Genomic DNA, 26,736 nt, shown 5'->3' on the forward strand with positions numbered 1-26,736 from the left:
GAGTGTTCTGGACATCGTGCATGAGAACAATGTTGCAGTCTATTTTTGGCATTAGTAACAAGTCAACTGTTAATGCATAATGTAAAGGCTACAACTTAAAAGTATAGAAATTTTAGGCTGAGTACATAATATTACTGAACAGCACTTGGCCTCGAATAAACTTTTAACTTGTCTTCTGGGAATGAGTTGCAGTCTATTGGTATATAAATATGGGTGTACTTTCTAACCATTATGGAAAGAGACATATTGTTGGTTATGAATATTAAGTTTTCTTGCTGCCATATTAAAAGATGCTACAAATAGCTTATTTTTTGTGATATGACTGTCTTTCAGAATCTATTCTGTCAGATTAGGGATTCGAAAAACACACACACACAAATCTATTGCACCTGTCAACATATATACAGACAAACACACATAAATTTCCCTTGTCATGAAATGCCTAAAAATACCCAGTTTGCTATTAGAGATGCTGATGTTTATTGCTGTTACCAAGCATTTTGCATTCACAACTGAGATATCCTGTGATAAAGGTATCAATGCTACATGTGTCCCAGTGAAAAAATAATTGCACTTTAGAGTCCTTATATTCCCTCCTTCCCTTTCTGCATGTTGAATACTATAAAAAGCATACAACTTTCCACTGCCATTCAAAATTCTAGATTTTTCACTTCAGCCTCTCCTACAACTAAAAAAGTACTAAAAATCATAGCTTCTCATGGAGAGGAAAATAATGTTACTTTTTTCTCCATTTTTCTAAGACTCATAAGACATTACACATTTTTGCCATTCTTCCCACTAACAAAACCAAACAAAAACAGAACACTAAAATGATTTACCCTAATTTCCCCCATTCGCAATGGTTGTTGAGAATTTACCTTGTAGTTTTCAAGTTGTTCATTCTGGAGATGCTTTCAGGGTGTAGTAGGTAACACAGTCTTCAAAAGTTTCTAAATTCAGTGTTTAGCCCTTTATTCTCCTCACCATTACACTTGAAGTCATAATTTAGTAATTTGCTTGGAAAAAAAAGAGGGTAATTTGTGACCATTTTAGTTTCTACCACTTCAAAGAGGATTAAATTTAGCAAGATAAAACTGCTACAAAAGAAGTTTAACAGTTAATTTACGGCCTCATAACCTGATGTGATAACAGATCTAAGACAAATCTCAATTCTGACAGAACTAAGAGAAGCCAAAATTCCAAACTACTGTTTAGTCCCTCAAAATTGCCTCATAGATAAATCCTATAAAAATAAAGAATCTCCAAAGAAAATGTCTCTATTCCATACAATTCAAATTAATTCAGTGGCAACACACAACTAATGTGAGAGGAGAACCTATAGCTACCATGTCAGGCAGCCTTGACCTATATATGGCTTTTCAGAAGTGCATTTTGAAAACAAAGTTGTTTCTAAGATCAAAGCTCATAATCTGATATTTAATAAATGTGCTGAAAATCTGTAGATATGTTTACCCGTGCATTAGTAATGAATTTAAGTTTTTCCTCCTGGTAGATGTCTGGCTGCCATACGAGTTCCGTGTTATGTTAGTCATCTTTACAGATCATCTCACTGTAAGGAATGGTCTCCAGAAGCAATTGCAGCTCTATTGCTCACGTTAAGAAGGGGCATAGGAACAAGAGACAAGTGCGTGAAGGTTTCTGTTTGTCTGGATCCCCATCTCCATGCAGAAGGGTGGTAGCCCAGGTGTGGGTGCTCTGGAACCGAAGCTCTAAAGCTCCAGGACTAGAGGGAAGGCTCTCCTCCTGAGGGGCCTGGCAATATTCAGATCTAACAAGAGGCACAACTAAGATACCTTGGTGAGACGATGAAGTCCAGGTATTCAAAGTAAGCATCTGAAAGGCTCTCCAAGGCAGGATGTGCACGTGGGTGGTAGTAGGAAATTTATGGAGCCAGGAAACTTACAGCTAGGAACATACAAGAGCATCAGGTGTCCGCATGTCTGGAGCTGCCATTTCTTCTTTTATTTTGAACCAGGTATGTTGGTTGTGGCCTGATGTATGAGTGTGTTGGCTACACTTAAAGTCCCAGCAGCAGGACAAACACACTGTACCAGGGAAATTATCCATGTGAGGCTTTTAATATGCCCCACACTGAGTGGCAGTCATGAGTGGAGAGTATGCAGGTATGAGGCCTGCACTCCATCACAGAAAGGGGCACTAAGGCTATTCCATAATGTCACCATGCCGGTGTGTCCAGATCAAAAGCCAAGATTCATGTACGTATGAAGTTGGTGTGTAGGGGACAGTGCTTGCTTGCCCTTAAAAGTTACCAAAGTAGATTTGACCGTTATCAAACATCACTATTACTCTCTTTCTATTGAAATTGCCTCTATTTCCTCATACTCTTCCTTTTTAGCTTTCTCTAGATGAATGTTAAATGGCATTGATGATTCTTCCACAGAAAAGAGGTTTTTGTTCCTGCCATACATAGCAACTTCTGGCCATAGCTACAGAGCTGTCCTTTGGTCCTATCTATACTCAATTATTAAAAAATCTGTGACATAATTCTCTTTCCTGTAGGACCTGAAGTTATAGAACCTTGATTTCTATAGATAGTAAATGCCCTTGAAGTTTACAATTATAAAGTTACATGTATTCAGTTTAGGAGTGGCTGTTAATTTATCTTCAGAATAAGCAGCAAAGGCCAAGTGACAGTTCATTTGTATTTTGTACATCTTTGGTATTGAGTTTGATTCTCCAAACATACCTTCCTGAAGGAGAAAATACTGGGAAGATTACAACCTGGGCTGCCTTAAATAGGCTGTGGAAGAGAGGAACCATTAAAAGTTCTTGGGGAGGTCATAACTATTACATACCAAATAGTTCTGTAGGTGCAAGAAGAGACATATAACAATGCTGTACTATATTTCTACCCTTTAGTGTCGCAGGCCCTCTTTAGCTAAGAGTATGGAGGTATGGGTAGATAGAGGCGCAGAAGGCAAGAATGTTGGGCTTCTTAAACTTGGAGTAATTAAGACATGTAAAGGGTATTATAGATATTCACACTTAGAGAGTAATTTGGAGGAAATGATGGTAATCAGGTTAACCATAAAATTCCAAAATGCCTGTAATTATATTCTGTAAAGCTTACTTTATTGTGGATGATGTAATCTACTCCTAAATATAGAATTTTATATGATACTGTTTTAATGTAGTTTTATACTAATGAGGAACATCCAGTTGGTACATCATAGTAAATAATAGTTTTCCATAAAAATGAAAATATGCCCATTTGTTTCAGTTAGCATATGGAAAACCACTCAACCACAACTTCAGATATTTTTAGCTTCCTTTTGTCTCTAAAGGTAATATAACCAAGGTGGGGGTTGGTTTATGATTCATGTTTAAGAAAATGAAGAAGCAGTAGTTTGGCAGTCCTTTGAAATGAACTTGAAAATAGTAAACACCCTGGTTTAGCATTATATTCTATTCTAATTTAGCTAAGAATAATAATTTGTATCTCATTTATTATAAACATTTTATTCCCTTCCAAAAAAAAAAAAAAATCATTTCCATAACTCCTGTTTCCAGAATGAGACAATATACATTTGAAATCACTTTGCCACAATCATATGTATTATGTGTTCCTGGCAACACCCAAATGGAAAATCACCATTCTGCTCTGCAAAACCCTTAAGCTCTAGCCCTGAGCCTTCTCAGAAACAAACACTGTATGATAGAGAATATTTTGTAAATAATTATTATATTAACAAGAGTTAGAAATACTGTGAACATGTTGTGTAACCTCCTTAATAACAGGAAAGTCTTTTTTCATGATTAAAAATAGTTTACCTTAAATGTACAGGTTCCACACTTGCTGACAATCTAAAAATCATTGTTAGGAGTCAACCACAGAATCAAATACCCTTTCAAAAGTTGGTGAATTCATTTCAATATGCCCCTTTAATTATCACACAACTCAACAGTATAGAAAAATTAAAGGCACAAACATATTCCCAGCATCAATTCTGCTTTTTGAAGTGTCCAGCACTGATATGTGGGAAAAATCTATTGAGCATATCATTTTAATACCACTGACCACACAAAGTCACATCACATCATGTCAAAATAAACTAGAGTTTATTTAGCTCTCCTTTTTTGTTTATTCTGAGGTACTCAGATAAATCTTTACAGAAATTTTTAAAATTCAATCTGTTCATTCTAAATGCTAAATATTTGAGAGTAAGTAAAAATAAGAGTTAAATTGGAATCAGTCAAACAGATCTGACACAAACAGCTTCTCACTTTCCAAGAAAATATTCACTGGGTGGACCCACTTCCCCTGTTGCTTCACTACCTGAAGATTGAATAAAAGCTGTCAAGAGCTACCTATAGGGCATCTGCTGGTGCATAATTCTAGTTGTTTCCTATTTGGGGCTAACAGATAAGCAACTTCGGAATATCCCTTTTTTGCAGTGGTGACAGTCCAGAATTCTATTATTAACTAAGAGAAGTCACCATTAACTTCCCAACACCTATTCTCTCCTCTCTTCAGACATCTGCAACTAGAACCACAAAAAAAAATGAGAAAAGTATCAATCAGCAAGAAAAGCCTATGCTGCCAGAATCTTTATCATGAAAAGGGGAATCTCTCCCCCCACCCCCCCCACCCCAAAAAAAACATGGAAAAGAGAAAACTTAAAATGAAACTCAGCTATCTGGAGTCTTAATATATCATTTCATTTAAGTTTTTTTTTATTTATTCACTTTTAAAAGAAGATTTTAAAATATGGCGTAATGTAGAAAACTAAAAGTTAAGTTACTGAGTTGTGTATTTCCTGGGCAAAACAATTATAATGGTATGCCATAGCATCATAGTTTTCAAGCCATTTCCATATGTATTTTTTTCACTTGATGCTTTTAACAATCAACCTTACAATTTTATTATAGAGGAACAAACTATATTAGCGATGTTAAGTGACTTGCCCACAGTCACATGGCTGACATTAGAATTATCTTCTGACTCTCTCCAGTGCTCTTATAAAAAAAGAACAGAAAAGGATTTTTTTTAGTATAAATGCATTTACCCCTGAAAACTCACTAAACAGTTTCTGTGATTCTTCCATGCTGTAGTTTGGGCAATGTTGATAATTTTAAGGCATTTTAAAAATACCCAGGTAGAGCTCAAGAAACTATAATGTTAATTTATACTTAAAACTAGATAAACTCTTGTCAGGTTGAAGAAATCACAGAGATAGATTTCGGGTCAGCACAGAGAAGGATTTTTCCAACAATTAAAACTGGTCAAAAATTGGGGGAAAACTGCCCTTTGAAGCCCAGCATCAGAGTTGTTCAAGTAGAAGTAGAAGGTATTCTCACATCTCTTAAAGAAGAGAATGTGATGGGTGACCTCTAAATCCCATTCCCACTTTGAGAGTCTGAGATTCTGAGTCATACCCTAAACTATCTTCAGCAAAACAACCAAAGAATTCTTTTATACCTCTTTGAAGTTGCAGACACTTAATGCAATTGCAGAGAAATCCATTCATTCCCAAAACCTCGATAGATGCTTGTCTGGTTTGGGAATTAAATAAGTCACTTTTTAAGTAAAGAGCTGCTTTTATCGTAGTCTGTGTACATTGTAAAATGGAAAGGTATTTAAGGAAAGCATTCCTCTACACAAACTAACAGACATAGAGCTAGACACAGGTCTTGTATGCCCATGTATACAGACATTTAACATTGTGTGTTGACATGAAACTTTTGACAAGGTACAAATATGATAAAATCCATTGGATTATATCAGGGGAAATAAAACAGCAAAAGTGAAGGACATGCATATAGAAGGACTTGCTTTGAATTTTTTAGAACAAAATGTATACTTCATATCCAGATATGATAACAATCAATCCATGTAATGTGGCAACCTGTGGTGTTTCAATATGAAATACTTGAGAAGGTGATTTTTAAGGGCACTGTAATAACCCTGACAACTTCAGTACTACTTAATTTCTTTTTCATTTTTCCCTTCATCACAAATAGCAATCACTTTACGCCCTGAAGCATGAAGACTGCACACAGCCACTGCAATTTCATCCAGTCCAGGCAGCATAACCACAATTGTTCTTATTCATAGATGCCCAGATCACTTCCAAATATAGATATTTCCTTCAAAATTCAGTCATATAAATGACTTCCATGGATGGATTATGTGTTTCATAAAATACAATTTATTCTTTTCCCATTTTAAGCCCAGCTTTACAATTTCAGAATGAATTTGTTTCAGTATAAAGCAAGTGCTCTATTTCTGCATATATTATTTGGAATTTATAATGTTTAGTGAATAAAATGCTGGTTTTTCAAAATAGTCATTTTTAGAATACTCATTAAAGAAAATAAATGAAGTTAAAGTTCCCAAGAAAGAACACTAGGGAAAATATGGATGTCTTTAGCTGGAGGAGTTTTACTGTACCATATTTATATCATGTAACTTTAAGGTGATTGGGATTAATAGGATGAATCTAATGCTAAACAAATGGTGACAGTCAGAGATAAAGACAAGATTGAATTGTGTATTATAGAATCTGCCATTTAGTGTTTTTTCCCTGCACATTTTCATTATGACCATCACAGTAATGATTACAGCATCTCTCATTTTGATGTTTCTGGAATACCATGTGACAACCTGAGATTCCAAAGTACATCCATTTTCTCATCTGATGTCATTTTCCTTGATAAAGAATTTTAATAAGTTACCCAAAGTTAAATAACAATAGCACATGATCTTGTATGGGTTCAGGCTCATTCTTGGTCTCCACTCTCCTTCATGTCTCACAGAATTCAATCAATTGTCTGGTATTTGATATTTTTATGGGAGCCAATCATAATCCTAAAATTATGCCAAAGGGTAACTAGAAACTGATGCTATGCTCAGTTATTTAGAGAGTAGCCTCAAAAGGGACAAAGCAATTCACAGAAAAAGCCACATCAGAGATGTTATAAATAAAAAGGAAATAAAAATTTAATAACTACCTAGTATGTGTCAAGCACATGTATGTGAATATATTTTCTGACATGACCCCTGCAGCTCCTTGAGGTCGGTGATATCTTTATCTGGACAAATGATGCTGCTGAAGCTAAAGTTCAAATATCTGATAAGTGAGAGAGCTGGAATTGAGCCCATTCCTGTCTAATTCCCAAACCCATGCCCCTTCACTGTGCTGCCTTGTTTTTCTCCAAAGACACTGGGATTCCTCATTAGACAGACACATTAAGAAAAAAAATCTCCTTTATCCGACCTGTGATTCCCTGTTTGGAAAAAATAAAACAAGCACATAGTTTCTGCTATCTATCTCCCAGAGTTTTCCATAATTCACCCAGCTAATGACCTAAGATAATTTCATTTTTACAATATTAATGTTATATCAGACTCAGCACTGCTTCCAAACATGGTGTTGCTTGTAGTACTACCATTATACTCTCAAAAGACATGAAATGGGCTTAGAACATCACGGTATGCCTCCTTTTCCCTAAGGAATTCTAGGTTCTTCCCAGATCACCCTCCATTATTCACTTCAGCTGACTAAAATTACCCAAACAATACCCTTCCACAAATTCCCCTATTCTAAGCCAGTCTTCAACTTATTAAAGCTCTCTGACGAAATAGACTGAAGAGCAGACTGAATTTTTCTTTCCCTTATGTAGCTAATGTTCATTGCCCTTTGGCTTAAGCCTTGAAATGAACTTTAAATTCAGTGAAAGCCCCAGTATATCAGACAGTTGGTAGTGTCTTGTGAGACCTGAGAAAGGGGTTGGCCAGAACTGAACTTGACTTTAATACAAGACCATGTTCTATTATTGTTTAACTTTGGGTATTTCTCCCCTAGGAGGAGGACAGAGGAGATCTAACCAGCTCCAGGACCAAGGTAAGAGGGGAGTTTTCTTTCAAAAGAATGGGTTCCATCCATTTGAAGGAAACCCCTCCCCCACCTATTTTATTCCCTTTTGATTTATACTTTTATATTTTTTAACCCACCAGCATTAGGAAACCAGCTTGCCACCTGTACAGAATAGTTATTTGACCATCCACTTACAAATCTTATAGCAGGGGGAAAAAAACCTTCCCACAACTCAGATTAGTCATATGCTGATGCATTTATGTTTCCATCACCATTAAATATTAGTACCAGCCTTCCATTAAGAATTAGACTCTTAAATAGCCTTGGAAAATTGTTACCATCTGTCAGTTTCTATGTACACAGTATATGGATAGTTTCTGTCAAACCATAATGAGTAAGAGTTTGCAAAAATATTAATACTGAAATCTGAAGTATTACTATATGAAATGAATCATTACTAAGATTTTTTTTTAAGCTTATTAAAAGAAGCATTTGATTTAATTTTAATAATTTGTATTTTTAAATAAGGTTAGGATGGACTTTTGGTATGAAGTAGTATAGACTTAATGAGATTAAGGTACTATATGCAAACTACAGTTAGTAAATAAGAAGAGAGGAAATATTGTCATGGGCATTATTTCTCCAAGCTTATAGACTCTTCTCAGACCTCTTATATTGTATTTTATGGTTTCCTACTGTAAGCTCTCACCTTTTATGTTGTTGTCCATGGAAGTCTTCAGTATCCCTGCCCTTGGAACTCTGTTTCAAATTGGTTCTTCCATAGGGCAGAAGCCCAAGGGGAGAAAAGGATGAAAAGATTTAAAAATCACCCAGACTTTGAGGTATTAGAAGAGAGATGTGCCATGTAGAGTGTGAAGGGCTGAGCTTCCTGATCCTATCCAACAATATTTCTTTGTTTTCCTTGCCCTCCGTGGAAGCTAGATTCTGAGTGACCCAGCCGGGTTTTAAGAAAGAATTAGGATCAGGTAACTGAGACACACAGGGTTCAACAAGATGGAAATTTTAGAAAAGGAGAATAAATGTACAGGAAGAATGAGAATTCAGGCAACTTGGTGCCAGGAAGTAAAGTCATCATGTTTCAGAAATATAGTTGGCTGAGTTCTACCATGTTGTTACAGATGTGTTGTTCAAAGTAACCTTATAGGTTGACTCTTGGGGGGTTTAATTAAAAAGGCAAAATAATTTCAGCAGGATATAGTTCTGTTAGGAGCTACTGTGCTGTGAGTAGGAGCCATAGTCATGTAATTAGGGACATGTAACAGAAGAGGAATTTGATTTTAAAACAACGCATGCTATTTAGGTAGATAATTGTATTGCAGTGGTCACCAAATCCAGAACCTAAGCATGGAATTTTTGGCAGACCGTGCATTTTGTTACTGTGTTAGTCGGGGAGAATCTAATTTTGATTTTCTTACTCACTGACTCCTTTAGTGGAAAATACAGGATGAAGTTGAGTCACCTTATTCATTCCTTATTTTTAATATGCCAGATATTGTCACAAGATTTTATGTGTATGTGAGCTCTGTCTGTGTTAGATTTTGGTGTCTATAGACATTAATTTTTTCAAGCAGACTTGGTATATAGTTTGAATTCCTGTTAAATAGTTCATAGTAGTATTCAGGGAATGAGTTGCTGATGGCTTTGCAGGGACTTGGTTCATTGGTGTAACCTTAAACTAAAATTGGAATGAAACCACCATTTTTGGTTTTGTTGCTCAGAATGAAAACTACTGATCTTATATTAATTGCATTCAATTTACTAGGTATATTTTAAAAGATTTGTTGGAAGCCCCCAAAATGGAAGCTTATGAAGTACTCTCTTTCTGACAAAGAGCAAATAATTGAAAGACTGTAATGTGTTCTAGCATGAACACAAATATAAGCAAATGTGAGACTCTATGAGAATTTAAAGTTTTTGGAATTTTATTCTATTTGAATTTTTTAATAAAAATAACTGAGCATTAGAATATATTTCAGTTTTGAAATATGATTACAAATCCTATTGCTCTCAAAAAAAAAAAAAAGGCAGTTTAGTGTCTTCACTTAGAAGGGCATAAACTTAAAATCTTTAAGGACCCATCAACTTAGAATTCATAAGCTCAAGCCATTTTGAAAGTAGCATAAAACCCACATGCTGTCCTAGGTTTGAGTTTCCTATATTGTCCTGAACCTTGAATAGCTAGTTGAAATAGCTTCCTCTCAAGATCCTATTAACTCAGATGTATATAATCCCTATTTCTATAAGAAGCCTTATTTTCATATCCCAACTTCCTTCTTATATTTGTGATATTTTCCCAGCTGAACTAAAATCCAAGTGAAAAGTTGGGGTAGGTGAAACAATATTGCACATTTTAAGTTATTGAGAGTAGTAATCAAATACTTGCCTAGTGCTAAGGAAACAGAAACTTTAAATGGCAGAGAAAAATTGACAGTGTGATTTTTACTCTCAAGAACATGATGGGAAGCTTAAAGCATTTGTATATGAAAGTTAACTAACCATATTTAGTAAAGTCATATTTAACATATAGTAAAATAAATCTTAATAGAGATAAACCAAACATACAGCTAGCTGGCTTTTACCATCTATTCATAATAAACTTAATTTCTGAAAAGTTGTTGAATTGTACACGTTAAGTAGTAAATTTAGTAACAGAAGAAATTCTCCAAAGGTGATGTGTTTTATTTGCTAAACTAGATTAGACCTGAGCTATAAAAATACCACTATTTGGGATTTTCATCTTGGAATTTAGATAGGAATATCAGATTCCTCTTGATAGTCACAACAAACTTGTATTTGTTCTTCTTTTTTCCATCTACACAAAGTGAATTAGTGACCCCTTTAACTATCTATAATCTCAGAGAAATATCTTCCTAACTTATTTTGTTTATAAGTTGGACAAATTTTTTGGCATTATTGATAAAGATAGCTAATGCCAATAATATTTGCATCTCTCTGTTGCCAGCATTTAATAGACAGTTTTGAAGACTTTTCTTTTGTTTTGTTCTGTTTTGAAGCACTCTTCACACCAGGCACGTCATTCCAAAATCCATTAGGTTCTATGATCAAAGTATTTCTTTTTATTGTACAGTAAATTATTCTTTCATTTTTGATGGGTTACTTGCAACATAGCACCTCAGGTTAATTCACTCAGATAGCAATTTTACATGTAGTTATTGCATTCCTATTTTACTTCTTGCCTTGCTTTTGGCACTAAAAATGTTATAAAAATACCATAAGACGCATTTGTTGCCCTCTAAGAGGGAGAAAAGATGTACACAGATAGCATTACAAAATAACGTATGCCTCAAAGCAAATGTAGATGGTCCAGATAATAGGTGTTATAATTTAAAGGCGATGAATAAAATGCAGACTATCCTGGAAAGAACCTTACAAAGAGGGTTCAAATATACTTGTTAATATACAAGTATTAGTTGGATAAATAAGGGAGTGACTGATTATCCTTGGAAAATGATAAGGAATTTGTGAAGGCTAAGAGAAAAAGAAAGGAATTCTTGGTAACAGCCCATCATGAGTGAATTCTTAATAAAGCTTTTTGGGGATTATAAGGAAACTAGCCTGGCTATAGCCAGAGTCTGAAAGTAAACTTTAAAGGTATGTGTAAACTGAGTTATTGAGAATCCTTGAATGTCACAAAGAAAATAGTATACTCAATAGTGTATATGATTCACTGAAGGTTTTCAAAGGACATAGCACTATAAAAAGCAGAGAAGGCAGGTTATTCTGACACTGGGTCACGAGAATGGATTAGGAAGCCAACGGATCACGTATCAGGTGATAAAGCCTTCAACTAAGGTGATGCCAGTGAAAATGAAAAGATGAATTTGAGAGATACTTTCAAGAAAAATAATTCTTAGTAGATAATTTTGTATAGGAAAGGAGGGAAAATGAAAATTCAAAGACAAGATTGAGTTTTTGTGGTTGGACCATTTTTTTTAATTTGCTTTTACAGTTCAATTTCTTCTGTGTAATATTTTTTAATCCATTATTAGAACTTCCTTATAATGCTGTTCTTGGGGATCTAAGATTATGTGTCCCAAAAGATGACATTATACTTAAGTAACTAAAAGCCTTGTATATACGAACATAGACGTACCTTATTTTAAACTTGGGAGGAAAAAAAATGTTACCATCTAGTCAAATCAAATCATCATACAAGTTTTTGGTGTTGCTTTTCAAAGAAAATTACCTACTGCCCTTCTTGGGTATTTAGGAAATAATTTGGTTGACAAGACTGCCTGTCTTTAAAGTTATATCTTGACTCAAGGAGTACTTGGCCACAAAGAGCAGAAGTTGCTAATTTACTAGTGCAAGGAATATTTATGAATCTATATGCATTAAAAACCTCCAAAGCTTAATCAGGGTTAGCCCCTACTAAGCGTAACAAACTTCTTCAGAAAAGTTCCCTTTAGAGGAACTGCTATAGGAAAGTTAACTGCACATGAAGAGACACTGACAGGAAGCAAAGGGTATATTCTATTGTGGGAAAGAGCACTGGACCAGAAGGCAGACCTGCTTCCCAGCTGGGCTTCGGTGGGCAAGTCACCTAACTTTGATCAGGCCCCAGTGACCACATCTGTAAACTGAGAAGGTTGGAGATAACCACTGAACTAAATTTCGCTTTAACATTCTAGGATTCTAGGTCTTTAAAGCAACTGATGACAATTTTTAGAAGTCAACAAAGGCTGGAAGAGGTAATAGGATCCATGGTTGTGGTATGGTTTAGAATTCTGGAAATCATATAAGAAGAACAGAAGATGTCTAGGAGATAATGGAACCCAATGTCAGGGACAAGGACAGCGAGAAATAAGACATCTGTGTGAAAGACACAGTCCTGCTGAACAGCTCACTTATGGTGAATATGACAGTGATCAGTTCTTGTATTTTTGGAAATTTACATTCAAATAATAATGATCACAACTTTAAAAAAGTGAATGATATTCAGAGATAGTTGAAGCACTTCACACTCTAGATAGCTACAGCCTAAACTTGAAACAAAGCTCCTTTTTGTATGATTTGATCACAGATGGTAATAACAACATAGGGAATAGCTTGGGAAGGCATTATCTCTGTATAATCTCAAACAGGCCACCCCAAACAAAATAAAAATTATAATATTTAATATGAATAACTGATATTTTCTCAATATTATGTAAGAATAACTAAAAGTATCTTTAAACAGTTTTTTTTGTTTGTTTTTTATTTATTTAATAATCAGTCTCTATAAAAAAAGACAAAACAAAAAAAAACACCACACACTATGTGCTTCAGGAGTGAGCACAGAATGAGACTAGTTCTTTGGAAATCCCTGCCAGCCAAACAACAGCCTTAAATCCTCTTTCTATATCAAAATCCTGGAGCCATCTTAATCACAGAAATGCTTTTAGTTCTCTGATCTTTAATAGATACCCCCAAAAGTAGTCATTAATTAATTTTTAAATAAGTGTTAGAATATAGAACAGACATTTTAAGTCTGTTCATGATCACCCTTCCAAGGGCTGTGTGTCCTAAAGTTATATGCCAGCCTGTAGTTTGTATGTTTTGGCAGTTTTCTGGAGAAACTATCCATAGCTTTCATCAGATTCTATAAGGGGGTCCATAATCCAAAAAAGGTTAGAGAAGTCTGCTCTGAGACCTAAAATTGACAAAAGTCATGAAACTAAACTCATAAAATACTTGATTACTATGAAAGCACTCAAAACTAAAAGTATAAATTTTGCATTAATTACAGTACCTAGCTAATGCTCCTGACTAAATTACTGGCACAAATCCTCACAAAATTCACAGCGCTCCCATAAGGAGTCACTTCCCTCAGACAGAGTTCTCACATAGGAATTAGCCACACAAATACCAAAGCATATACAATTCAGAGACAATTCCTGGAATCTAGTCTAGTATCCATTTAACTTGTTCAGTTCTTCTAGACTTACTTGGAGTATGAAATACAAAAATCGCCACAGTAACTTAATTGCATATGTCTCATCCAAAGTCTAAAACAAAGACAATAAATACTTATTAAAGTGGTGTTCAATTGCTCATGCAAGTCTGAATTGTCTTTCCACTCAAAATTTTTCCCTCCTAATTTTGATGTTACCTTATGATCAATAGTGCCATTTTATGCATATTTTACTTGTTATTGCATAAGCAAATAGAGTAGAAGCAATTAATATTTTCTAAAAACTATCACATATATATGTAGAGAACAATTTAGACCAAATTCTGTCTTTGGAAATGAGTGCACAAATCCACTGAAGCAAAAAGAGCCTTGTAATTTCGGAGTAATTTAGGAAGAAAAGTAATAGAACAGCTACAAGTTAAATTGGAAACTTAGTGGAGCATTGATAATGCTGAGCACTGGTTACTTTTCCAGGCCTTAATCGCTGATAAGGAGAACTGTGAACTCAAGTGACTTTCCTTAAGATCAGACACATTTGGCTCTAAACTCTTTATCATTTGACAGCCTATTGATTTTTATTTACTTTTCATATTTTCCTGATTGATTTAATAGCTATTTTCTTCGGTGAGTTAAATGACTTTATATGAAGTTATGGGGTTTGTTATTAATTCTCAGTTCTTCTACTAACTTTCTTTACCCACTCTTATTTGGAGGACATTAATAAGAACACAAAAGTAAAATCCTGTGTGATATTTGCTCCTTCCTACCTGTGTCACCCTTGTTATGAGGAATAGGCTTTTGTATATGTCATATGAATAATTTGCAACCTGTGACAATACTGACAATACAGCCATCATTTAAATAACTTAGAATGAACAGTCTATTCAGAGTTGGTTATTATTCATTTTTCAGGAAATTACTATTTTCTTATTATACTTGTTCAGGACAAACTAATGTATAATATATATATACACAGCATGTATGTGGATGATGGAAGAAAAAACAAATTTCTTTTTTTTTAATTCCTGTAAAAAAATGAAAGACTCTTTTTTTCCTAGGATCTCTAATACTTAGGATATTGCCATGATATTCTTTTTCTAAAAACAGAGGTATATAAATATTATTTTTTTAATGGCCCACTTAACAGGATTCAAGCCTATTCACAGTCTCTTTCATTTAATTCAGCCTGAGGGAGAAGACTCACCTCCTGTGTATGTAAATATGTGTGAAACAGCAAGTCATCTTCTTCCTAGACCAGGAGAAGTTCTGTTAATCTCCTGCAGATCCTAGCTGTTGGGGTAGGGCTGCTAATTGAAGCATTATTCATACTTTTCTGCCTGACCTGTTCCCCTCCAGTAAGTTAGAACCTTTGTAGAAGTCAAGTATCACACAATTCCTCCAGTCTGTGACCAGAGGCAGAAAACCAAGGGAACCAAAGCAAACCACATAATCAGGAACAGTGGATGTTTTTTCTGCAATCCTCAAGAATGACTCCTAGATTATACCTCTTTCCCAGCTTTGATTTGATCCAAAATAGAATATATATTTTGGTTTGCATAAACCAATTCTGTCAGGCATGATAATCTGAAATAATTCAGAGGTTTTTTAAACTCATTTTTAAAGTACTGTTGCTACTTGTGGAAAACTTTGAGTAGATGGGGAAGCATAAAAAACAAAATGCAATCCAAATCAGTCATGATCCATCCACCCATATTGTATTCTCTTCCACTATTTTCCCATTAATATTGACTGTGTAATATAGTTTATAGTTTAACTGAAATCACAATAATATATGAATTCCTTTTTTTAATTTGCCATTATACTATAACTATTTTTTCTTATCATTAAAAACATTTAATAGTTTTAAACCATTCAGTTATATGGATTATGGGTGCTTATCAATACTTTCATCTCTGGAGAATTGAAAAATATGCAGATATGATGCCTCCAATCCAGAAGAACCTTACACAGCAGGATTAGGCCTGAGCCTCTGATTTGTAATACAGGTTGTGATATACAATCAGGCTTGAGAACCACTGGTGTAGACCAAAATCTAAGTCTCCCCTCTTCTTTTGGACATATATATTGCTTTCAATATTTTGCTATATGAATATGCTATGAAATTTACATAAGTTATTTTGCCAACATCTTTGATTAATTCCTTAGGATTGATTTTTTTAAAGTAGAATCATTGGATCAAGGTATAAAAATTGCTTTAAAATTTGTACTGTACAAAGCTAAATTATTTTCTTTACAATGTTTAAACTTTTCCAACAATGTATGAGGATGCTTATCTTACTAAATCCTTGATTATATTGAGCATTATCTTTAACTTTGCCAATATGAACAGTGAAATGTGAATTTATATTACTTTAATTCACATTAGTTTAATTCCAAGTAAGATTGAATATACTATATGATTTTATATGATTTATAGATTTATATTTCTTGCATAAACTACCAGGCTGTGTGCTTTGCCCATCTTAAAGGGGATTTTTAAATTTCTTTACAAAATTACTTGTTGACTCATACAATTTTAAAGTTTTAAATATATATTAAATTTTATTGGGGACTATGAAGAAAATCCCTAGCATCATTTAGATAAATATTCTGGACATTTTAACATCTGGTATTTAAATTTTTTTAAGGAGCATATTATGGTTTAATGAGGAGAGAATTCTAGTGAAGGGAGGTCAGGCCTAAAACAGACTTTTCTCATGTGTGTCCAACTAATGAATCTTTTCTTATAAGGATATAAACCATTAGCACCATCACACATAGAATCCCAGTTTAGATAGACAAACTGCATTAGGCTCATACACTGTAGACATCATAGCCAACAATAAAATGTTCATCCTATTAAGTGAACAGAAATTGAATTTGTTTTAACCAGACTAAATATAAAATTACAAATTATTTATTCTACAAACTATATGTACCCTGAATGTCCTATGTGTAGAAGACATTAGCTAAATCTGTGGGTTTGTATCATCAGTTCTTTATAATAATATTCACAAATCCAGGGAATTATTAAAATACTGTACTAAATTCAACCATTTAAGTATGCCCTATTTACCTAGGTAGGCCTTTTATCAGATGTAAACTTAAATACCTCACTGGCAGAAATTACACTATAAGAAATATGGTTCAGAAGTAAATATAGTCAGTAAGGCATGGAGTGAGCATAAAAGCATGTCCAAATCTATAGAATTTAATGATGTTATTTAGGGAATGATAGAGGATAAGAGGTAAATGTATTACCCTGAATTAAGCCTCCTTTTTATAAGAAATCTTACTTTGCATTAGATTAATTTACCCAAAATTAATGAACAGAAGAAGTTCAGGTCTTTTTGTTCCCTTTTAATAGCTGTTTTATATGACATTCTAACAAGAATCTCATTAACAAAAGTGGGTCCCAAGTTCTAGGGCAATGAGGTATAAATTTTCATAATCTCAAATTCCAGGGAGGGAAATTCCAGGGATAAAAACCCTTGGAAGTTTTCCAGGGATCCTAGAATTCAACCAGGTGAGAATTTTCTTTTCATCCCTGAGTCAAGTTCCCTACCATCTCAACACTATGAAAAAAAGTTATTTGGAGAAGGGTTTTTCTTACCTAGACTCCCCCTAAGGCCTAAAGGCAAAGACAAGTAAGTAAATTGTATATATCCTATTTCAAGTTATACAAGGTCTTTGTCAACACACCTGCATTCTCAAATGTGGTTTGCATATCCAGAGAGAATGTGGTCACTTATTGTTGTTCCTTCCTCTCCTTCCATTTTTAAATGAAAAACAATCCATTTCAATTGCATTTATTCTGAGAAAGCTGCATTTAATACAATAAAACAAATAATTTATGTAAGAAATAGCCCAAAATATTATTCTTTTTTTTTTAATCTCTTTTCTTTTTGGTGGATCACTATTATAGTTTCTCTCGTACTTAATCTGGGCAAGAATTTTAAAAAATATATCAATACAAATTTCTGACATTGATCTCAAAATCTATGTCTGAAATACATGAAGGGGATTCCAAGCAACAGTCGAGAGTGCCGCAGGGTGGGCCCGCTTTTTCTGTCCCTCCTTTACCGACTACTTTGGTTTCCTATGTCTTGTTTACAAATTACCCCTTCATGATTCCTTTTTCTTTTGCCTGGAGAAAACGTACTTTTTAACCTATTCTAGCAAACTGAGTAAAATAATTATATATATTCAAAACCATTTGATTAATTCTTATCCTTAACAACATGTAAAACTAATGCATTCCATATAAATATAACAGATGCCCTATTGGACATTGCATACTGTGGTTATGTCACAGTTTAAATAGCAATCCAAGAAGATCTTTAGACCTACACTTATTCTATAAGGAAATTCCACCTTTAGTCAGACCATTGTAGAAAGTAGCAGACATTTTAACATGCAAAGAAATCCTGAAATACTGCAGACTATTTACAAATACTACAAAGTGCCTTCCATTATTCATCATTAAAGAAATGTAAATTTCATATATGACAGTATTAAGTGGACTTTATTGAAGGACCATATATTTCTGGAAGGGCTTTGTGTGGATTAATTGCATATTGGGCAGTGACTTATTTGTTGACCTAGTGAATAATGTTAACCAAATATATATGCATATACGTATAGCAGTGTGAAACTAAACTGGTTTTACATGGCCTATTAGATGGTATTAGAAAGACAGTGTCTTAGAATGGTTTTTAGAAAGCTTTATTCCAAGCAATTTTCTCAACATAAAGCTTTTTTTTTTCCTTATCCATTCCTTTATTTTGCTTTTTTTGTTTTCTATTGTGCTGTGAAACTGTCTTTGGAGATGGCTAATAACCCTGTTAAATAACCCTCTCATGGAATGACTTCAGTTTTTTAATGAAAGGAATGTTCTAAACCAATATATAAAATAATTGGGATACCACTTCATTTTTAAAGCCTGATACGTATGTTCAAGGCTAAAATAAAGTGAATTTTAAAAGTAATTTCTCCAAATATAAAATTTTCATAGCTATTTTTAATTCATTGAAAGACAAATTTACCGTGTTTCTTGGGTACACGTGGTAAAGTAATTCCTTTCCTCCCCAAAGAATTTTTCAGTAGATATCTCTCCACTAGGTTTACATTTATTCCTATGTTTCATCTGGTCCTTTTGGTGATTAAACTGACAACATGGTGATGTTGGCTTTAGTGAGTGTATAAATTTTTTCACGTCACTAATGCAGCACTTGCTTGTCAATGTAAGAACAGCTAATTATTTAATTAGCATTTAGTAAATAGCAGTCTAACTCTTAAAAAGAGTTAATACTCTCAAAGTGTTTTGTTTATTCATGGGATGTGTTTACTCTTCAGATAGAGCAGACTATCAAAACACTGGGAAATACACATCTCTTACCTGAAATAGTCCAACACATTTTAAGAGAATACTTGAATAGGCTGATTAGTGGTAAAACATACACCTCCTTTTATTAGTTAGTCAAATAACATTTCACTTGCAAACCCAAGTTCAAATGCTATTAATTAACATGGCTGTTTTGTTTTATTTTATCTAGACTATACTTGACAGTAAGTAATCACAAATTCAGTATTTATCAAATATCAGAGCACAAACTGTGCCCAAGTTCTCTCAGTATAAAAAGCTACTCCCTAGAATTAACAGAAATTTTATTAAATACTGGAAAAACCACTTGAAATAATAACTCACTCAAAAACTGTAACTTGAAAGCAGGAAAGAAACCAAATGTATGGGAAATAAAAGCCCATGACCCTTTTTTTTTTTTTAATCCTCTTAGAGAATACCTAGAACATGCTACTCCCAACACCCAACAGAGATAAACGTGGAGAAAATCTAATAATCTAGAGTGTTTGTCTGCAAAGTCTCTATTCACATGCAGCATGATTTCCTGGGGTTTCATTACTTAATTTATAAAGTGATCCTCGTTTCTAAATAACATAGAATGCCTTGAAGAAGCAACACAAAATTCATATATAAAAAACTTTATCCCTAAGAGATGTTGCTGCTTGTCTCTTGAGTATCCCATGAGTTCCACCCCGTGAAACTGTGCCAAACCTAAAAATCCTAGATTCAGAAAACAAATAAGCAGCAAAGTAAACCTGCATAAATATAATAATTAGCCATACTCTTTGTTGTCAGGAAATCAGGACACAAAAATTAGTGGCTGGTTTGTTGGTTTGTGCATGTCATTTTTATTTTTTCTGCAAATAAATTTTCATGCCAGCCTTTTTGAATTGTTGACATTCTTAGAGGCAAAGGAATTTCAGACGATTCTTTCTCAATTTCTAGTAAATTCAAGTGTTTAAAAAAAAAAAAGTCCATGTAATTGGTTGATGGGATTAGTTATTAGACAATAAACGAACTGTGAAAGTGAATGGCACCAACTATTGCATGTTTAATACATTTGAAATTAGTTGCAGTTGCCTTTGGTTTGGACTGTGGTGGAAGGGGCTGTAGGATGGCAAAATGAGAGGTTTATTTAGCGTCTGGGAGAAGCTTATAAAAGAGCTTAAGTCCTCATTCCTTCTAACATCTTAACAGCTGTGCAGTTTCTTACAAAATATGTTTTATCGTTTCAAGAAATGCTGTTAACCTCGCAGTTTTAAAACTGAATGAACAAGGCCTCTTGGACAAATTGAAAAACAAATGGTGGTACGACAAAGGAGAATGTGGCAGCGGGGGAGGTGACTCCAAGGTTAGCCTCAATGTCACCAAAAGCGGGTAAACAGTATGTAAAGTAATAGGTGCATCTGCTGGGAGACTTCTGGTTTGCACCTTGTAATATCACCAGAATTGCTAGTCAATTCCTTCACAAACTTAAGTATGCAATTACTGTCAAAGCAAAAATATTTGCAACTGTTATAAATTGGGGGACATCCTGACAAACCTAATTGAAATGTTCATTGAAAATCCCTGGCTTTGAAGAGGCTGTGGAGCAGACATTATATAGTCTTGTGAGTCTTGGTCTTGGAAAACAGAGAGGACACAAATTTTGAAACAGCAATTTAGTGAAAAGAGAAGGGAAAAGAGAGGGGGTAAGTCTATTTTCTTTTCTTTGCCATTGTGGGGCCAGAGCTTCCCCCAAATGTTATATACAGCAATAACCTTACCCCACCTAGACCTGTCTAGAGTACCTACCAGAAGGTCATGTTTCCATGTAAGATGCCAGGCTTCCATTATAGTTAAATAACAAATCAGAGACAGTCACATGAACTAAACATTTTTTGCTATCCTTAAATGAACCAGGTTACAAAAACAGCTTTGTCTTTGTTTCATCCGTGTCTTATTTCCAGGTTCATAAAATAATAGTTTTTTTTTAATTTCTAAGCAGTGGCTAAATAAGAATGAAAAGTAAGTTCATAACTATCAAAAAATATTAAACAAAGTCCCAGGAACCCTTCTTTACTACATACCAGTGTTTACAGACTCAAAGAAAACAATCCACTGATGGAAATCTTCTGACTAATCACTTTCGATTGATATATAACGATAATGAAAATTCAAAATTGTACACTCCTGTTTTTGTTTTTAAATCTAGAGAATTGCCCCAAACAAGAAATCCTGCTTATCTTCAGATTCTGGGTTGGGCTATAAATTCTCTCACTAGGCATTCCAACCCACACACAGAGCAATGCTCTTTTTTTAGGGAGTGCCCTGAGGATGACATCTAACCTCGCCCATCCCACCTTTGTAACTAAAGCCTTTCAAACTCAGCTCACCTGTGTACTCCCATCCGCTACCCAGCCCTGCTCCAGGAGGAAGAACAAACATTGCCAAGTGAATTTTTATGCCCACAAAGAGAGGCATGAGAGAGGGTGAGACACAATCCTTTGTTTCCTCCATCCTGACCATCCATCGCCATATCCTGAAAAGAACCTGAGTCCTGAGAGAAAGGGCACAGCGAGCCTAGAGAGAAGAACCTGTGGGTTCCTCCTGCCTTGCCCCCTCAGTTGACCCCTTAGGCACCTCCATTCTGGGCACCATCCATATGTTTTCTTAAGGAATATTAACTCTTTTCATATTTTGAAGCCCCAGCTTTCCTAAAATTTTCTGATCATTTCCATAAAAATATAAATAAATGTGTAGTAATGCAAAGAAAATTATTCAAGTTTACACTAATAATCTAGCATTTCCTCCATGCAAGTTAAAAATGTAAGAAATTATGCTGTAACAGCACCTGGGAAAATGAAAACAAAGATATTCTATTCCATTAGAAAATTTGGGGTTGTAAAATATTATTTTCATAACTATAAAAGAAGTATAACACTACGTTCTAGATAAAATTTTCCATAAAAACTAATAATTAAGTCCTATTTTAGTTTACATTAATGACTCATTAATGCATTAATACATTAAAGCAAACATAAGAAAAAAAGGTGCACATATTGGAAAAATCTTTGTAACTCAAAAATCATTTTAATTTATTTAAATGAAGGACTGGCCATCTCAGATTTTAACCTTCTTACATCCATCCAACATAGCAATTGATATATCATGGACACTCAGTAATTATCTGTTGCCCAAAAGAAAAGGTCAGTGTAACCTTGTGATTTTCAAAAAATGAAACTTCTTATTCTTACAGGCAAAAGATACATTACTTTCACAAAACATGAACTACAAAATGATATTCTAAAATGCTATTTCAAATCTTGAAAAGTAATTTCTAAGATGTTATCAAAATTAACATTGAACGTTCCCCTTCAAATGAAATTACAATATGTTCTATTTTCCCTCAGGAATTTTAGTTTCATGCTAAAAAAATTCCTAGTAGGTTTTATATTGATGTAATGTTTATCACCAAAAGAATAGATTGTTACTATACAATCTAAATGTTAATAAGTGTCCTACTTTGAATTTGTAATAAAAGCTGATATTTTAAATGGCCTGACCTAACAAAGTAAATTACCAGGAGGCTGCTGCTGCTTTTTCATTGTTTTGTTTTGCACCTCCTAACAACATTGTTCTCAACTGTACAGGTAACTGATTTTCTTTTTAAATTTACCTCTCCCCTCCCATTTGGCCTGATCGTCCTCAAAAGAGGTAAAATAAGGAGAAAAAGTACCAACTTGAAGAATTCCTCTTGCTCTAAGGCTGAGTAGAAAGCCAAGAGCAGAAGAGACAAATAAAATGCTGCAACTTCAGTAGAGAGATTTTTTTTTTAAGTACATTTAGAGATCTCAGCACAAGCAAGCTGAAATCCTGTGTTATCTGATTTTCAAATACTGAATTTTGGTAGGAGAAAACTAACTGTCCTGGTAGTGATTCAGTTGATGAAGGAAAGGGGGAAAAAAAAGAAGGAAACCTGTCCTATACATGAAACGGCTTGTTACAAGACAATTTCCCCATCATTTGCAGTATTGTAACCAGGGGAGGACACCCCCAGCCCTTCATTCAGCAAATTATTAAACTAATGCTTTAACTGGGCAATGTGCCAGTATACCTGTGCGGGGGGGAGGGGTGGAGCGCGGACAGGGACGACGGCACAACTATCCACTGCCCTTTCCTTCAAGGAGCCTATGATTTAATCTATCGACCTCTTCAGCATAGCTGGCAGCTGCCCAATCAGGCCCCTCGGCTGTGCGATAATTAGCATTCCCGTCTCACCACCTGAGGGCCGTTGACTCTCAGTGCTAGGAAGTTCTCCTGAATATAGCAGCCCGCAGCCAAGACACTTACAGTGAGACATCAACATTTAACCAAAGATAAAAGAAAAAGTGTCCTGCATCTTAAATGAAGTAAATGAAACTGGAAAGGCATGATTTGAGTGTACAAATTCATCTTTATTTGAAAATTTGCACCTTCCATGGGTTTAATACTATGGAGAGGTGATCTTTTTTTAAGTCATAAGAAATTCATACTCATTGTGAACAATAAAATAGCAGAAACTTACTAATTAGCAAGGAACCAGTTTAAAAATATTGTCTGCAATGTTTTCCCCTTTGATTAATACTGTTTAGTTTGAGCGCAAAGCATACCCAGAATTTTATACCAATTTTTAAATGAATTTAATCCTGACTCTAGCTGGAAATTTTGGGCAATACCTGTAACACCATTATGCTAATAATATCTAAAAAATCATTGATTTTTTTCTGTTTATTTTATACATCATTCTCTTCCTATGTATGTAGAAGTATGTACACTCATGGATGTGGATATTTAATCATTTTGTGTGTTTATCAAATGATGTGTTTTCTAGGAATTATGTTGATCACACAATTCATGGTTTTTAATTTGGCACTTTGAAGAATACAGTCCATTCATGATTTTAAAATATGTTATACTTACAAGTGTCCTACTCCCCTTCACCACAGCCATGAAAACCAATGCAAGAATAAAGCCTGGAATTATTATACAGAATGTGCCTTCATATGTAGGAAAAAATGAGGACAAAAAATGTGGTTAACAGAAACCACTAAGGGAATCTGACCCTCGTAGAAGGACTCTCACAGTAATGAGTTCCCTGCTCCACCAGTTGAACGTTTAGTTTGGTTAATAATCTATATCTTATACGTAAAAAGCCTGTCTAATCTTAACCCCCAAACCAGGCTACAGGAGTTACTAGCAGAAGGTACAAAGAAGCAAGGGGAAGGTGGGGCGAAGAGGAATGGTGTACCTTAAAAAGGAAGGGAGATAAACCAAAGGCAGTCTTCATCTATTCCACAGTTTTGCCTTTTGGAAGGAACCTAACTCTCCTCTTTCATTGTCCTCCTCTTTTCAGCACCAAGTCCTCCTTCTATCACCCAAATCCCATTCAAGAAGTACAGTATTGGCTACCTAACTTACCAGAATGTGTTCAAAAGGCCTTGGTGAGCTAGCCTGGAGACCTAAACCTTTTCTATATCAGTTAAATGAAAAATCTTGTTCTGCATTCAAAATCATTTAAATTTAGAAATTTTAGAGAATACCTACTTCAAGTCAGATACTCTGGTAAATAACTGCTTTATAAAGATGTGGCTCCTGCTCCCAGGGAGCTCATAGTTTACAACCAATCCGCAGGTATGATTTTGTAACAATCCATTGATAAATGTTTGGGGATGGGACAGGATGGGATGGGATTGCTGTATAGATAGTATAGTAGATAGATAGTATAGTAGAACCTAGATTAATTGGAGCAAAATTAACCAAGTACCTTAATTAACCAGAATCCTCATCCCCCTCCACCCCTGAATTCAGCCTTTTTTTTGGTCAAATTGTAATTCAAAAAGCAATTTAAACAAAATACTCTAGAATCATGCAAACACATACCATCTTTTAAATGGAACAATGAAGCTAAGCTGTAGTAAGATTTTATGACATGGATGAATAAATTAAATTGTTTTCAGAAACCAGAAAGACAAAAAGGAAAACATACATTAGAATTTTTTTCAGAACCATGGGTACAAGAAGAAAAATGGATTTTGGTTTAACTGTTAACTAGAAAACTCAGTCAAAAACCCCATTTCCTGAGTTTCTGTTGTTTATGTTTTAAACAGCATGAGCTATGAAGTCAGATTATTATAAATCCTGACTCGCTACTTCCTGGCTGTGACTCTAGATAAGCTAACTATGTTCTCTTTGCCTTGTTTTCCTTTTCTATAAAATGTGGATGATAACAGTAATTAAACGAAAAAAAAAAAATAGTAATTATAACAGTGCCTGGCACATAGTAAGTGCTCAGTGTTAGCTATCATCATCATCGTATTAATGCATTACCTAGTTGTATAGATATGTTTATGGAATAGGTTTATAGAATTAATCCCTTGGGTAATAAATAAATGCATGCTGTGTTCCTTCAAATGCACTTAACATTTCCTAGGGGAAATGAGGCATTAGGAGATATGGCCAAGACAAAATGATTGTGGCAGCCGTGAAAATCTGCAGAGGGTGATATTATTTCTGTTAAATACTGCCACCCAGAAGAAAAATAGCATCATGGGCTTATATTTTAAAATAAGAATTTACATATTTGTCTTATAGTGATCTTCCTTTGCATGAGGAGTCCCTTCATCTACAACACCTGTATCATCCTCCCCTTTCATTCAGGACTGTGATGAGAGTGGTTAAGGAGTCGATTTAATAATGGATACAGTAGGCATATTTTTGAAGCATAAAGTAAAATTCCACTAGCTGACAGTGATGCATGCAAGAAATGAAATCAGTCCTATCCAGCCTCTGTATGTCTGTCTGTCCACTTGCAGCCACTTCCGTTAATTTTGAAAGGAGAAAGAACTCCTGGATTTTGAATGACTCGATTTATGTTGGAAAACTGTAAATGTTAGAGAAACCCAACCCAGGCCAATAGTTTTGGATTCACAGTAATTGCATACATTTTATTTAAAAATCCTCCCTAGCAGTATGTGCCTGTTACCTAAAGCGATGGAGCAGGCCCCAGTTTTATGTCTGTTTCTAAACCTGGGCCTACAGTACAAGACATAGCACCTACTGTGGCCTCTGCTCTGTCACTTTGCCATGCGATTCTAATGTAGTTTTACTTGAATAACATAAAATAACATATATAATGTTATTTATGTTATTTTCCACGTGAAGAACTCCTGTAAACCTTGCCGTTTTGAAACTCAGTGAGGCAGGCGTCTTAGACAAGCTGAAAAACAAATGGTGGTACGATAAAGGTGAATGTGGACCCAAGGACTCTGGAAGCAAGGTCAGTCTCTGCAGTTCGGGCCTCCTCTTGTGTTCACAAAGCAGTAAACGGGAGCAATTGTCAAAAGTATATGGAAACAGTAAAAACTGAAATTTCCCTATACACTCAGCCACTGCCTAAATTAAAAGCTAATGTCATACATTTCAGCCAAAGGGACTATCTTTTCAGGAAATTGCAACCACCTGCTCAACCAGTAGTAATGCTTTTAAATAAACTTAAATGGAAAAAAAAAAAAAAAAGGAAAACTAAAATTCCTCATATGATTCTCAAACTTACGTACCAC

General features: G+C 34.6%; 1 protein-coding gene across 7 annotated transcripts in view; it reads left to right on the plus strand.

Annotated features, from left to right (window-relative positions):
* GRIA4 (glutamate ionotropic receptor AMPA type subunit 4) overlaps positions 1-26,736 on the plus strand; it is a 380,763-nt gene that overhangs the window by 344,274 nt on the left and 9,753 nt on the right. For 3 of the 7 annotated variants that reach the window (XM_037841263.1, XM_037841262.1, XM_037841260.1), the window contains one exon: positions 26,339-26,453. In XM_037841263.1, the coding sequence (XP_037697191.1) occupies positions 26,339-26,453 (115 nt within the window). Of the gene's footprint in view, positions 1-7,847; positions 7,887-20,392; positions 20,508-26,338; positions 26,454-26,736 lie in introns of those variants that run through there. The other 4 variants (XM_037841259.1, XM_037841261.1, XM_037841265.1 and 1 more) reach the window with 3 other exon arrangements.

This window comes from Choloepus didactylus, chromosome 6 (assembly GCF_015220235.1).
Source record: "Choloepus didactylus isolate mChoDid1 chromosome 6, mChoDid1.pri, whole genome shotgun sequence".
Lineage (NCBI taxonomy): Eukaryota > Metazoa > Chordata > Mammalia > Pilosa > Megalonychidae > Choloepus > Choloepus didactylus.